The sequence below is a fragment of the Coloeus monedula genome (genome assembly GCF_965178545.1).
Source record: "Coloeus monedula genome assembly, chromosome: 1".
Classification (NCBI taxonomy): domain Eukaryota; kingdom Metazoa; phylum Chordata; class Aves; order Passeriformes; family Corvidae; genus Coloeus; species Coloeus monedula.
The window spans coordinates 159,530,179-159,543,901 of record NC_138781.1 but is presented as its reverse complement, the minus strand read 5'-3'; the positions used below and the strand labels follow the sequence as shown (position 1 = coordinate 159,543,901).

The following is a 13,723-nucleotide window of genomic DNA, read 5'->3' as shown; positions in this document are numbered from 1 at the left end:
AAAGACGGGAATTCCTCAAAAAAAAAGGGAATTCCCCCCCAAAAAAAGATGGGAATTCCCAAAAAAAAGTGGGAATTCCCCAAAAAAAGATGGGAATTCCCAAAAAAAGTGGGAATTCCCCAAAAAAAAGATGGGAATTCCCAAAAAAAAAAGGGAATTGCCAACAAAAGCCGGGAATGCCGGGGCAGGAGGAGGGAAAAGGCGGGAATCCCCCCAAGGGATGGGAATGGCACGGGAGGGGTAATTAATGCCGGCGTTAATTAATGCCAGGATTAATGAGAGCCAGGGATTAATTAATGCCAGGTTTAATGAGATCCCGGGATTAATTAATGCCAGGTTTAATGAGATCCCAAGGTTTAATTAATGCCAGGTTTAATGAGATCCCAGTTTTAATTAATGCCAGGTTTAATGAGATCCCAGGATTAATTAATGCCAGGTTTAATGAGATCCCAAGGTTTAATTAATGCCAGGTTTAATGAGATCCCAGGATTAATTAATGCCAGGTTTAATGAGATCCCAGGATTAATTAATGCCAGGTTTAATTAATCCCTGGATTTGTTCCCAGCCTGGGATTGATTAACCCCAGGTTTAATGAGATCCCAGTTTTAATTAATGCCAGGTTTAATGAGAGCCAGGGATTAATTAATGCCAGGTTTAATGAGATCCCAAGGTTTAATTAATGCCAGGTTTAATGAGATCCCAAGGTTTAATTAATGCCAGGTTTAATGAGATCCCAGGATTAATTAATGCCAGGTTTAATGAGATCCCAGGATTAATTAATGCCAGGTTTAATGAGATCCCAGGATTAATTAATGCCAGGTTTAACGAGATCCCGGGATTAATTAATGCCAGGTTTAATGAGATCCCAGGATTAATTAATGCCAGGTTTAATGAGATCCCGGGATTAATTAATGCCAGATTTAATGAGATCCCAGGATTAATTAATGCCAGGTTTAATGAGATGCCAGTTTTAATTAATGCCAGGTTTAATGAGATCCCAGGATTAATTAATGCCAGGTTTAATGAGATCCCAGGATTAATTAATGTCAGGTTTAATGAGATCCCGGGATTAATTAATGCCAGGTTTAATGAGATCCCAGGATTAATTAATGCCAGGTTTAATGAGATCCCGGGATTAATTAATGTCAGGTTTAATGAGATCCCGGGATTAATTAATGCCAGGTTTAATGAGATCCCAAGGTTTAATTAATCCCAGATTTGAGCTCATCCCAGATTTAATTAAATCCCAGATTGGATCTGGTCTGGGTATTAATTAACCCCAGATTTAATTAATTCCAGATTTAATTAATCCCAGATTGGATCCAGTCTGGGTATTAATTAACCCCGGATTTAATCAATCCCAGATTTAATTAATCCCAGATTGGATCTGGTCTGGGTATTAATTAACCCCAGATTTAATTAATTCCAGATTTAATTAATCCCAGATTGGATCTGGTCTGGGTATTAATTAACCCCAGATTTAATTAATTCCAGATTTAATTAATCCCAGATTGGATCCAGTCTGGGTATTAATTAACCCCAGATTTAATTAATTCCAGATTTAATTAATCCCAGATTGGATCCAGTCTGGGTATTAATTAACCCCGGATTTAATTAATTCCAGATTTAATTAATCCCAGATTGGATCCAGTCTGGGTATTAATTAACCCCGGATTTAATCAATCCCAGATTTAATTAATCCCAGATTGGATCTGGTCCAGGGATTAATCAATCCCAGATTTAATCAACCCCAGATTTAATCAAACCATAGAATTAATTAATGCCAGGATTAATGAACCCCCGATTTGATCCCATCTGTGCATTAATTAGAGCCAGGATTTAATTCAATGCCAGGTTTAATTAATCCCAGGTTTAATTAACTCCTGGGTTTAATTAATCCCAGATTTAATGAGGTCCAAGGTTTAATTACCCCCAGCTTTGATCTCACCCTGGGATTAATTAAACCCCGGATTTAATGAGGCCCTGGACTTGATTCCATCCCAGATTTAACTGGGAGGGACTGGGAGGGAACTGGGAGGGACTGGGATGGGACTGGGAGGAACTGGGATGGACTGGGATGGACTGGGATGGACTGGGATGGGACTGGGATGGGACTGGGAGGGGACTGGGATGGACTGGGAGGGAACTGGGAGGGAACTGGGATGAACTGGGATGAACTGGGAGGGAACTGGGAGGGAACTGGGAGGGAACTGGGAGGGACTGGGATGGGACTGGGATGGGACTGGGAGGGGACTGGGAGGGGACTGGGAGGGACTGGGAGGGAACTGGGATGGACTAGGATGGACTGGGAGGGACTGGGATGGGACTGGGATGGGACTGGGATGGACTGGGAGGGGACTGGGAGGGGACTGGGAGGGACTGGGAGGGACTGGGAGGGAACTGGGAGGGAACTGGGAGGGGATTGGGAGGGAACTGGGATGGGACTGGGAGGGACTGGGAGGGACTGGGAGGGAACTGGGAGGGACTGGGATGGACTGGGAGGGAACTGGGAGGGAACTGGGGGGGACTGGGGGGGACTGGGAGGGAACTGGGAGGGGACTGGGAGGGGACTGGGAGGGGACTGGGAGGGACTGGGATGGGACTGGGAGGGACTGGGATGGAACTGGGATGGAACTGGGATGGAACTGGGAGGGGACTGGGAGGGGACTGGGAAGGGACTGGGAAGGGACTGGGAAGGGACTGGGAGGGGACTGGGAGGGGACTGGGATGGACTGGGAGGGAACTGGGAGGGACTGGGATGAACTGGGATGGAAGTGGGGGGGACTGGGATAGACTGGGAGGGACTGGGATGGGACTGGGATGGGACTGGGAGGGACTGGGATGGGACTGGGAGGGACTGGGATGGAACTGGGAGGGAACTGGGGGGTCCCTAAAGGGAGGGGTTGGTGGCCCCTGGGCTGGGTTTGGTGGCCCAGGAGGGGACAGGGACACCCTGGGGGGGGTTTAGTGGCCCCTGGGCTGGGTTTGGTGGCCCAGGAGGGCACAGGGACACCCTGGGGGGGGTTTAGTGGCCCCCAGCAGGGGTTTGGTGGCCCAGGAGGGCACAGGGACACCCTGGGGGGGGTTTAGTGGCCCCTGGGCTGGGTTTGGTGGCCCAGGAGAGGACAGGGACACCCTGGGGGGGTTATTGGTGGCCCTGGACTGGGTTTGGTGGCCCAGGAGAGGACAGGGAAGGTCTGGAGGGGGGAATTTGGTGGCCCTGGGGAGGTTTCAGTAGCCCAGGAGGGGACAGGGACACCCTGGGGAAGGTTTGGTGGCCCTGGGGGGGCTTTGGTGGCCCATGAAGGGACAAAGGGAGAGGTTGGTGGCCCCTGGCAGTGGTTTGGTGGCCCCTGGCAGGGGAGGGGACAGAGAAGCCCCAGGGGGAGGAACTGGTGGCCCCAGGGGTGGGTTTGGTGGCCCTGGGCTGGGTTTGGTGGCCCAGAAGGGGACAAGGAAGATGTGGAGGAGGGAATTTAGTGGCCCTGAGGGGGCTTTTGGTGGCCCATGAGGGGACAGGGACACCCTGGGGGGACTTTGGTGACCCAGAAGGGGACAAAAACCTCCAGGGGGTGACACTTGGTGGCCCAGGGGTGTCCCAGTGTCCCCAAGGTGCCACCATGGGGTGTCCCAGTGTCCCCAGGGGTGTCCCAGTGGTGTCCCCAAGGGTGTCCCAGTGTCCCCAGTGGGGTGTCCAGTGTCCCCAGTGGGGTGTCCCTGTCCCCAAAGGGGTGTCCCAGTGTCCCCAGTGGGGTGTCCCAGTGTCCCCAGTGGGGTGTCCCTGTCCCCAGGGGGGTGTCCCAATGTCCCCAGGGGTGTCCCAGTGTCCCCAGTGGGGTGTCCCTGTCCCCAGTGGGGTGTCCCAGTGTCCCCAGTGGGGTGTCCCAGTGTCCCCAGTGGGGTGTCCCTGTCCCCAGTGGGGTGTCCCAGTGTCCCCAGTGGGGTGTCCCAGTGTCCCCAGGGGGTGTCCCAGTGTCCCCAGTGGGGTGTCCAGTGTCCCCAAAGGGGTGTCCCTGTCCCCAAAGGGGTGTCCCAGTGTCCCCAGTGGGGTGTCCCAGTGTCCCCAGTGGGGTGTCCCTGTCCCCAGTGGGGTGTCCAGTGTCCCCAGTGGGGTGTCCCAGTGTCCCCAGTGGGTGTCCCTGTCCCCAAAGGGGTGTCCAGTGTCCCCAGGGGGGTGTCCCAGTGTCCCCAGTGGGGTGTCCCAGTGTCCCCAGGGGGGTGTCCCAGTGTCCCCAGTGGGGTGTCCCTGTCCCCAAAGGGGTGTCCAGTGTCCCCAGGGGGGTGTCCCAGTGTCCCCAGTGGGGTGTCCCAGTGTCCCCAGTGGGGTGTCCAGTGTCCCCAAAGCGGTGTCCCAGTGTCCCCAGTGGGGTGTCCCTGTCCCCAGTGGGGTGTCCCAGTGTCCCCACAGGGGTGTCCAGTGTCCCCAGTGGGGTGTCCCAGTGTCCCCAGTGGGGTGTCCCTGTCCCCAGTGGGGTGTCCCTGTCCCCAAAGGGATGTCCCTGTCCCCAGGGGGGTGTCCCAGTGTCCCCAGTGGGGTGTCCCTGTCCCCAGTGGGGTGTCCCAGTGTCCCCAGGGGGGTGTCCCAGTGTCCCCAGTGGGGTGTCCCTGTCCCCAGTGGGGTGTCCCAGTGTCCCCAGGGGGGTGTCCCTGTCCCCAGGGGGGTGTCCCAGTCTCCAGGGGGGTGTCCCAGTGTCCCCAAAGGGGTGTCCCTGTCCCCAGTGGGGTGTCCCTGTCCCCAAAGGGGTGTCCCAGTGTCCCCAGTGGGGTGTCCCAGTGTCCCCAAAGGGGTGTCCCAGTGTCCCCAGTGGGGTGTCCCTGTCCCCAGTGGGGTGTCCCAGTGTCCCCAGGGGGGTGTCCCTGTCCCCAGTGGGGTGTCCCTGTCCCCAGGGGGGTGTCCCAGTGTCCCCAGTGGGGTGTCCCTGTCCCCAGTGGGGTGTCCCAGTGTCCCCAGGGGGGTGTCCCTGTCCCCAGTGGGGTGTCCCAGTCTCCAGGGGGGTGTCCCAGTGTCCCCAAAGGGGTGTCCCTGTCCCCAGTGGGGTGTCCCTGTCCCCAAAGGGGTGTCCCAGTGTCCCCAGTGGGGTGTCCCAGTGTCCCCAAAGGGGTGTCCCAGTGTCCCCAGTGGGGTGTCCAGTGTCCCCAGTGGGGTGTCCCAGTGTCCCCAGTGGGTGTCCCTGTCCCCAAAGGGGTGTCCAGTGTCCCCAGTGGGGTGTCCAGTGTCCCCAGTGGGGTGTCCCAGTGTCCCCAGTGGGGTGTCCCTGTCCCCAAAGGGGTGTCCCTGTCCCCAGTGGGGTGTCCCAGTGTCCCCAGGGGGGTGTCCCTGTCCCCAGTGGGGTGTCCCTGTCCCCAGTGGGGTGTCCCAGTGTCCCCAGTGGGGTGTCCCTGTCCCCAAAGGGGTGTCCAGTGTCCCCAAAGGGGTGTCCCTGTCCCCAGTGGGGTGTCCCTGTCCCCAGTGGGGTGTCCCAGTGTCCCCAGTGGGGTGTCCCTGTCCCCAAAGGGGTGTCCCAGTGTCCCCAGTGGGGTGTCCCAGTGTCCCCAGTGGGGTGTCCCAGTGTCCCCAGTGGGGTGTCCCAGTGTCCCCAGGGGGGTGTCCCAGTGTCCCCAGGGGGGTGTCCCAGTGTCCCCAGGGGGTGTCCCAGTGTCCCCAGTGGGGTGTCCCAGTGTCCCCAGTGGGGTGTCCCGGTGCCACCGCGCGTTTGTCCCCGTGTCCCCACGGCAGTGTCGCTGCCCCGGGGGGTGTCCCCACGCCCTGAGGGCTCGTGCCCGTCCCCTCAGAGCTCGCCCCGACGCCGAACGGGGCTATCCCGGTGCCACCATGAGGCGTCCCGCTGCCACCACGGGCACGTCCCGGTGCCACCGCGGCGTTGTCCCCGTGTCCCCGAGGGCTGCCCGTACCTGATAGACGGAGGCCTTGGGCAAATCGAGGCACACGGTGCAGCAGAGCACGGAGTAGAGGCGCTCCTCCAGCTTCACGCTGCCCGCCGCCCCCTCAGCCCCGCCGGGGCCGCTCCCGGCCGCCCTCAGCCGCTTCTTGGGCGGCGCGTCGGGGTCGGCGCCCGCCTCCAGCAGCAGCGCCGCCGCTTCTTCGGCGCCGCCGCTTTCGCTCCCCACCGCCGCCGGAACCGCGGGGCCGGGCGGGGCGGCGGAAGGAGCGGCGGGGGCGGCGGGGCCGCCGCCGGCATCGCGCTCCTCCGCCCCGGACATCGCCGCCATCGCCGCCGCCTCACCCCGCCGCCATCTTGGCCGCCCTCACGGCCTCCCCTCAGGGTCGCAGCCAATCAGCGCGCGCGGGAGGCGGGGCGGAAGGGAGGCGGCCAATGAGAGGGCGAGGAGGGAGGAGCGAAGGGTGAGGCAGCCAATGGGAGGCCGCGTTTCGGGACTGGGGCGGGGACGTCAACGGCAGCGCCGTCAGCTGCCGTGAAGGGGCGTGGTTCTGGTGACGTCATGAGGAAATGGGCCAATGGGAGAGCAGGGTGGGGGCGGGGCTTGAGGAAGGGCGGGGCTTGGGGCGGGGGGGGCGCGCGCGGGGGGCCACCAGTATGGACCAGTATGGACCAGTATGGGACAGTACGGGACAGTGTGGGGCAGTAGGGACGACTATGGACCGGTATGGGGCAGTGTGCACCAGTATGGACCAGTATGGGACCTATGCAAACCAGTATGGACCAGTATGGGCCAGTACGGACCAGTACGGGGCAGTATGGACCAGTATGGGGCACTACGGACCCGTGTGAACCAGTATGGACCAGTATGGGCCAGTATGGACCAGTATGGGGCACTACGGACCCGTGTGAACCAGTATGGACCAGTATGGACTAGTATGGGCCAGTATGGGCCAGTATGGACCAGTATGGGGCACTACGGACCCGTGTGAACCAGTATGGGCCAGTATGGACTAGTATGGGTAAATACAGACCAGTATGGACCAGTATGGACCAGTATGGGTAAATACAGACCAGTATGGACCAGCATGGACCAGTACGGGTAAATACAGACCAGTATGGGCCAGCATGGGCCAGTATGGGCCAGTATGGGCCAGTATGGACCAGTACAGGTAAATACAGACCAGTATGGGCCAGCATGGACCAGCATGGACCAGTATGGGGCACTATGGACCTGTGTGAACCAGTATGGACCAGTACAGGGCAGTGCAGACCAGTATGGACCAGTATGGGCCAGCATGGACCAGTATGGGGCACTATGGACCCGTGTGAACCAGTATGGGCCAGTATGGACCAATATGAGCCAGTATGGACCAGTATGGGGCGGTGCAGACCAGTACAGACCAGTACGGACCAGTATGGGCCAGTATGGACCAGTATGGGGCGGTGCAGACCAGTACAGACCAGTACGGACCAGTACAGACCAGTACGGGCCAGTATGGACCAGTATGGGGCGGTGCAGACCAGTACAGACCAGTGCAGACCAGTACGGACCAGTATGGGCCAGTATGGGGCAGTGCAGACCCGTCTGAGCCAGCGCCCACCGCAGTGTCCCCAGTGCCACCAGTGCCACCAGTGCTCCCAGTTCCAGCCCCCCCACCCCCCCCAGGGGGCTGTGGCAGACCCCTCCCCAGTGCCACCAGTGCCACCCCATACTGGTTTTACTGGTCACTCCAGCCTGAGCCGCTGGGCCTGCAACCCCCCCTCCCCACCAGCCCAGGGTGCCACCCCAGCGACCCCAAAGTGCCACCCCAGGGACCCTCAGGGTGCTGGGACAGGGACCCCCACCCCAAGGTGCCACCCTTGTGACAAACCCTCCCCAGTGCCACCAGTGCCACCCCAGTGCCACCCCAGTGCCACCCCAGTACCATCAGTGCCACCCCAGTGCCAACCCGGTACCCCCCAGTGCCACCCCAGTGCCACCCCAGTGCCATCAGTGCCAACCCAGTGCCACCAGTGCCACCCCAGTACCATCAGTGCCACCCCAGTGCCATCAGTGCCACCCCAGTGCCACCCCAGTGCCACCCCAGTACCACCCCACTGCCATCAGTGCCACCCCACTGCCATCAGTGCCACCCCAATGCCACCGCAATGCCACCAGTGCCACCCCAGTACCACCCCAGTACCCCCCCCCAGTGCCACCAGTACCACCCCAATGCCACACCAGTGCCACCAGTACCCCCAGTGCCGCCTTTACTGGTCAGTGCAGCCGCGGCTCTGCTGGCGCAGTGCCCTCAGCAGTGCCACGCTGGCCACCGCCCTCACCCAGGGGACACCCCAAGGTGCCACCACGTCACCGGCGGCCACCAGCACTGCGGCCACCACGCCGGCGGCGTTGCCGGTCAGCGCGGCCAGCGCCAGCACCGAGCCGGCCACCAGCACCGTGACCGAGTGACCGGCCAGGCTCCGGCCATCGGCCGGCAGCCCCGCGGCCACCGGGGCCACCAGGGTGCCAGTGGCCAGCAGCAGGTTGGCCGTGGCCCGGTCACCGCTGAGCCGGTGGAAGCCGAAGGCCACCAAGGGTTGGGCCAGCACGGAGGAGACCCAGGAGCCCGGCAGGGGGTCAGGCCCGGCCGGGCCACCGGGGCCGAAGAGTGGCCACAGAGGGGCCAGAGCGTCGCTGGCGGCCGCCAGGGCCTGCAGGAGGAAGCCGGCGGCTGGGCCAGCGGTCACCTGAGGGGGCAACAGCGGGGGGGGTTGGTAGGGGGGGCACGGGGGGTGTGGGGGGCATGGGGGGCATGGGGTGGGTGACACGGGGTGGGTGACACGGGGTGGGTGACACGGGATGGGTGACACGGGACGGGACAGGTGGCACAGGACAGGTGACATGGGATGGGTGACACAGGGTAGGACGGGTGACACCAGTGCCCCCCAGTGCCCCCCCAGTATCCCCAGTGCCCCCAGGTGTCCCCCACTGCCCTCCAGTGTGCCCCCCCGGTGTCCCCAGTGCCTCAAATGCCCCCCAATGTCCCCCGGTGTCCCCAGTGCCCCCCAGTGTCCCCAGTACCCCCCCCATCCCAGTGTCACCAGTGCCCCCCGGTGTCCCCACTGTCCCCCAGTGTCCCCCCAGTCCCCCCTGGTGTCCCCAATGCCCCTCGGTGCCCCCAGTGCCCCCCGGTATCCCCAGTGCCCCCCAGTGTCCCCCGGGTGCCCCCCGGTGTCCCCATTGTCCCCCGGTGTCCCCAGTGCCCCCCAGTATCCCCCAGTGTCCCCCAATATCCCCAGTATCCCCCATTGTCCCCAATGCCCCCCAGCGCCCCCCCGTTGTCCCCAGTATCCCCCAGTGCCCCCCAGTATCCCCCAGTGTCCCCAATGCCCCCCAGTGCCCCCTGGTGTCCCCCAGTGCCCCCCGTTGTCCCCAGTGCCCCCCAGTGTCCCCACTGTCCCCCGGTGTCCCCAGTATCCCCAGTGTCTCCAATGCCCCCAATGCCCCCCCGTATCCCCAATGCCCTCCAGTGTCCCCCAGTGCCCCCCAGTATCCCCCAGTATCCCCAGTGCCCCCCAGTATCCCCAATGCCCCTCGGTGTCCCCAGTGCCCCCTGGTATCCCCAATGCCCCCCCAGTATCCCCCAGTATCCCCCAGTGCCCCCCAGTGTCCCCCAGTGTCCCCCGGGTGTCCCCAGTGCCCCCAGTATCCCCAGTGCCCCCCAGTATCCCCAGTGCCCCCCGGTGCCCCCAGTGCCCCCAGTATCCCCCAGTGCCCCCCAGTGCCCCCCCATTGTCCCCCAGTGCCCCCAGTGCCCCCAGTGCCCCCAGTATCCCCAGTGTCTCCAATGCCCCCAATGCCCCCCCGTATCCCCAATGCCCTCCAGTGTCCCCCAGTGCCCCCCGGTGTCCCCAGTGCCCCCAATGCCCCCCAATGTCCCCCCGTTGTCCCCAGTGTCCCCCAGTGTCCCCCGGGTGTCCCCCAGTGCCCCCCAGTATCCGCCCGTGCCCTCAGTGCCCCCCATTGTCCCCAGTGCCCCCAGTGTCCCCCAGTGTCTCTCACTGTCCCCCAGTATCCCCAGTGCCCCCCGGTGCCCCCAGTATCCCCAGTATCCCCAGTGCCCGCGGTGCCCCCAGTGCCCCCCCAGTATCCCCCAGTGTCCCCAGTGCCCCCCTGGTGTCCCCAATGCCCCTCGGTGTCCCCGGTGCCCCCAATGCCCCCCCAGTGCTCCCCCAGTGCCCCCCAGTATCCCCCAGTGCCCCCAGTATCCCCCGGTGCCCCCAGTGCCCCCCCAGTGTCCCCCAGTATCCCCCCGTGCCCCCGGTGTCCCCCCAGTATCCCCAGTATCCCCCAGTGCCCCCAGTATCCCCCAGTGTCCCCAGTGCCCCCAGTATCCCCCGGTGCCCCCAGTGCCCCCAGTATCCCCCAGTGCCCCCAGTATCCCCAGTGCCCGCGGTGCCCCCAGTGCCCCCAGTATCCCCCAGTACCCCCAGTGCCCCCAGTATCCCCAGTATCCCCAGTGCCCGCGGTGCCCCCAGTGCCCCCAGTATCCCCAGTATCCCCAGTGCCCCCAGTGCCCCCAGTATCCCCAGTGCCCCCCAGTGCCCCCCCAGTGCCCCCAGTGCCCCCAGTGCCCCCAGTATCCCCAGTGCCCGCGGTGCCCCCAGTGCCCCCAGTGCCCCCAGTGCCCCCAGTATCCCCAGTGCCCGCGGTGCCCCCAGTGCCCCCCCAGTGCCCCCAGTGCCCCCAGTATCCCCAGTGCCCCCAGTATCCCCAGTGCCCCCAGTATCCCCAGTGCCCCCAGTGCCCCCAGTGCCCCCAGTATCCCCAGTGCCCGCGGTGCCCCCAGTGCCCCCCCAGTGCCCCCAGTGCCCCCAGTATCCCCAGTGCCCCCAGTATCCCCAGTGCCCCCAGTGCCCGCGGTGCCCCCAGTGCCCCCCCAGTGCCCCCAGTGCCCCCAGTATCCCCAGTATCCCCAGTGCCCCCAGTATCCCCAGTGCCCCCGGTGCCCCCAGTGCCCCCAGTATCCCCAGTATCCCCAGTGCCCGCGGTGCCCCCAGTGCCCCCAGTATCCCCAGTGCCCGCGGTGTCCGGACCTGTCTGGCGCGGAGGGCGCAGCCCAGGCTGGTGGCGCAGAGCAGCGCCTGGGACAGGCTCCCCCCGCCGGCTCCCATGGCGGGGGGGGGTCCCGGAGCCCCGGGGCCTGCGGGGACAACGGGGGGGTCACAGTGTCCCCTCCCCCCGCTGCCACCTCCCCGCTGTGTCCCCACGGGCCCGGGCTCCCCGCCCTGGCCCCCGGTGTCCCCCTGTCCTGTCCCCGGTGTCCCTCTGTCCCCCCTGTGTCCCTCTGTCCCCTCTGTCCCCCCCTGTGTCCCCCTGTCCCCCCGCTGTCCCGCTGTCCCCCCGCTGTCCCCCCGCTGTCCCCCTGTCCCCCCGCTGTCCCCTCGGTGTCCCCCTGTCCCCCCCGGTGTCCCCCTGTCCCCCTGTGTCCCTCTGTCTCCCCGCTGTCCCCTCGGTGTCCCTCTGTCCCTCCCGGTGTCCCCCTGTCCCCCCGCTGTCCCCCTGTCCCCCCGCTGTCCCCTCGGTGTCCCCCTGTCCCCCTGTCCCCCCGCTGTCCCCCCGGTGTCCCTCTGTCCCCCCCTGTGTCCCCCTGTCCCCCTGTGTCCCTCTGTCCCCCCGCTGTCCCTCTGTCCCCCCCTGTGTCCCTCTGTCCCCCCGGTACCGGCACTTCCGGCAGCGGCCGCGACCCTGAGCGCGCGCGGGGCCAGGAGGGGGCGGGGCGAGGGGCGGGGCCGAGCGCGCTGATTGGCTGGGATGGGGTGGGCGGGGCCAAGCGGGACAGGCGCTTCCGGGTGGGCGGGGCTCGGTGCGGGCGGGGCTAATTGGGGTAATTAAGGCTGGATACGGAGATTGGGCGTGGCGATGGGGTGGGCGAGGCTAATTAGGGCTGGAGATGGGCTACTGGGCGTGGCGATGGGTGGGCGGGACTAATTAGGGGTGTGCCCGGAGGTGTCCAGGGGTGTCCAGAGGTGTGTCCAGGGGTGTCCAGCTGTGTCCAGGGGTGTCCAGCTGTGTCCAGCTGTGTCCTGGGGTGCCCAGGGGTGTCCGGAGGTGGCCGGGGGTGTGTCCAGGGGTGTCTGGAGGTGTCCAGCTGTGTCCTGGGGTGTGTCCAGCTGTGTCCAGCTGTGTCCAGGTGTGAGCAGAGGTGTCCGGAGGTGGCCAGGGGTGTCCGGAGGTGGCCAGGGGTGTGTCCAGCTGTGTCCAGGGGTGTCCGGAGGTGGCCGGGGGTGTGTCCAGGGGTGTCCAGAGGTGTCCAGCTGTGTCCTGGGGTGTGTCCAGCTGTGTCCAGCTGTCTCCAGAGGTGTCCAGCTGTGTCCTGGGGTGTGTCCAGCTGTGTCCAGGGGTGTCCAGGAGCATCCAGGAGCGTCCAGGGGTGTGTCCAGGGGTGTCCAGCTGTGTCCATGGGTGTGTCCAGGGGTGTGTCCAGCTGGGTCCAGGGGTGTCCAGCTGTGTCCAGGGGTGTCCAGGGGTGTCCAGGGGTGTCCAGGGGTGTGTCCAGGGGTGTCCAGCTGTGTCCAGGTGTGTCCAGAGGTGTCCAGGGGTGTGTCCAGCTGTGTCCAGCTGTGTCCAGGGGTGTCTGGGTGTGCCCAGGGCTGTGTCCAGCTGTGTCCAGGGGTGTGTCCAGGGGTGTGTCCAGCTGTGTCCGGGTGTATCCAGGGGTGTGTCCAGGGGTGTCCGGGTGTATCCAGCTGTGTCCAGCTGTGTCCAGGGGTGTGTCCAGGGGTGTGTCCAGCTGTGTCCAGCTGTGTCCAGCTGTGTCCAGGGGTGTCCGGCTTTGCACGCCTGCCCTTGCGCACGCGCTGGTCAAGGAGTCTCAGGGCACCCCTGGGCAGCCACATCCCAGCCCCACACGTTCCCGTTCTGATCCCAATCCCATCCCAATCCCACCCCAATCCCACCCCAATCCCATCCCAATCCCACCCCAATCCCACCCCAATCCCATCCCAATCCCATCCCAATCCCACCCCAATCCCACCCCTTCCCACCCCAATCCCACCCCAATCCCACCCCAATCCCACCCCAATCCCACCCCAATCCCACCCCAATCCCACCCCTTCCCACCCCTTCCCCACCCCGATCCCACCCCCCACTCCCTCCCATCCCATATCCCCGTCCCATCCCATCCCCATCCACCCCACCCCCATCCCACCCCACTCCACCCATCCCACCCCATCCCACTTCACCCATCCCATTCCCATCCACCTCATCCCATTCCAATCCATCCCCATCCCATCCCAATCCCACCTCATCCCCCTCTATCCCATTCCCATTCCCATTTCTGTCCCTTATCTCCATCCCTTATCCCCATTCCATTCCCACCCCCTATCCCCATCCCAATCCCACCTGATCCCATCCCATCCCATCCCATCCCATCCCATCCCATCCCATCCCATCCCATCCCATCCCATCCCATCCCATCCCTTATCCCCATCCCATCCCATCCCATCCCATCCCTTATCCCCATCCCATCCCATCCCATCCCATCCCATCCCATCCCATCCCATCCCATCCCATCCCTTATCCCCATCCCATCCCATCCCATCCCATCCCTTATCCCCATCCCATCCCATCCCATCCCATCCCATCCCATCCCATCCCATCCCTTATCCCCATCCCATCCCATCCCATCCCATCCCATCCCATCCCTTATCCCCATCCCATCCCATCCCATCCCATCCCATCCCATCCCATCCCATCCCATCCCATTCCTTATCCCCATCCCAATCCCACCTGATCCCAACCCCACCCCGTATCCCATCCCATTCCCATCCCAATCCCACCTCATCCCCCTCTATCC

The 13,723-nt window shown here is 63.6% G+C and overlaps 2 protein-coding genes across 2 annotated transcripts in view; both read right to left on the bottom strand.

Annotated features, from left to right (window-relative positions):
- LOC309583430 (zinc finger TRAF-type-containing protein 1-A-like) overlaps positions 1-6,240 on the bottom strand; it is a 41,656-nt gene extending 35,416 nt beyond the window's left edge. The window contains exon 1 of the mRNA XM_082299101.1: positions 5,893-6,240. Within this exon, the coding sequence (XP_082155227.1) occupies positions 5,893-6,210 (318 nt within the window). The 5' untranslated portion in view covers positions 6,211-6,240. The remainder of the gene's footprint in view (positions 1-5,892) is intronic.
- Positions 6,241-8,115: 1,875 nt separating this feature from the next.
- Positions 8,116-12,426, bottom strand: TMEM276 (transmembrane protein 276). Its single transcript, XM_082280907.1, has 3 exons — positions 11,588-12,426; positions 10,962-11,068; positions 8,116-8,612 (listed from the first exon to the last, which is right to left on the bottom strand). Exons 2-3 carry the CDS (start codon positions 11,037-11,039, stop codon positions 8,133-8,135), a joined length of 558 nt encoding a protein of 185 aa, XP_082137033.1. The 5' UTR covers positions 11,040-11,068; positions 11,588-12,426; the 3' UTR covers positions 8,116-8,132.
- Positions 12,427-13,723: the final 1,297 nt, after the last annotated feature.

What these genes read in the sequence shown, in the direction of transcription:
- TMEM276 (XM_082280907.1), bottom strand. Translation starts at nt 11,039, where the DNA reads ATGGGAGCCGGCGGGGGGAGCCTGTCCCAGGCGCTGCTCTGCGCCACC. An exon ending in GCGCCCTCCGCGCCAGACAG is followed by an intron (nt 8,613 to 10,961) that starts GTCCGGACACCG and finishes TTGCCCCCTCAG; the next exon opens with GTGACCGCTGGCCCAGCCGC.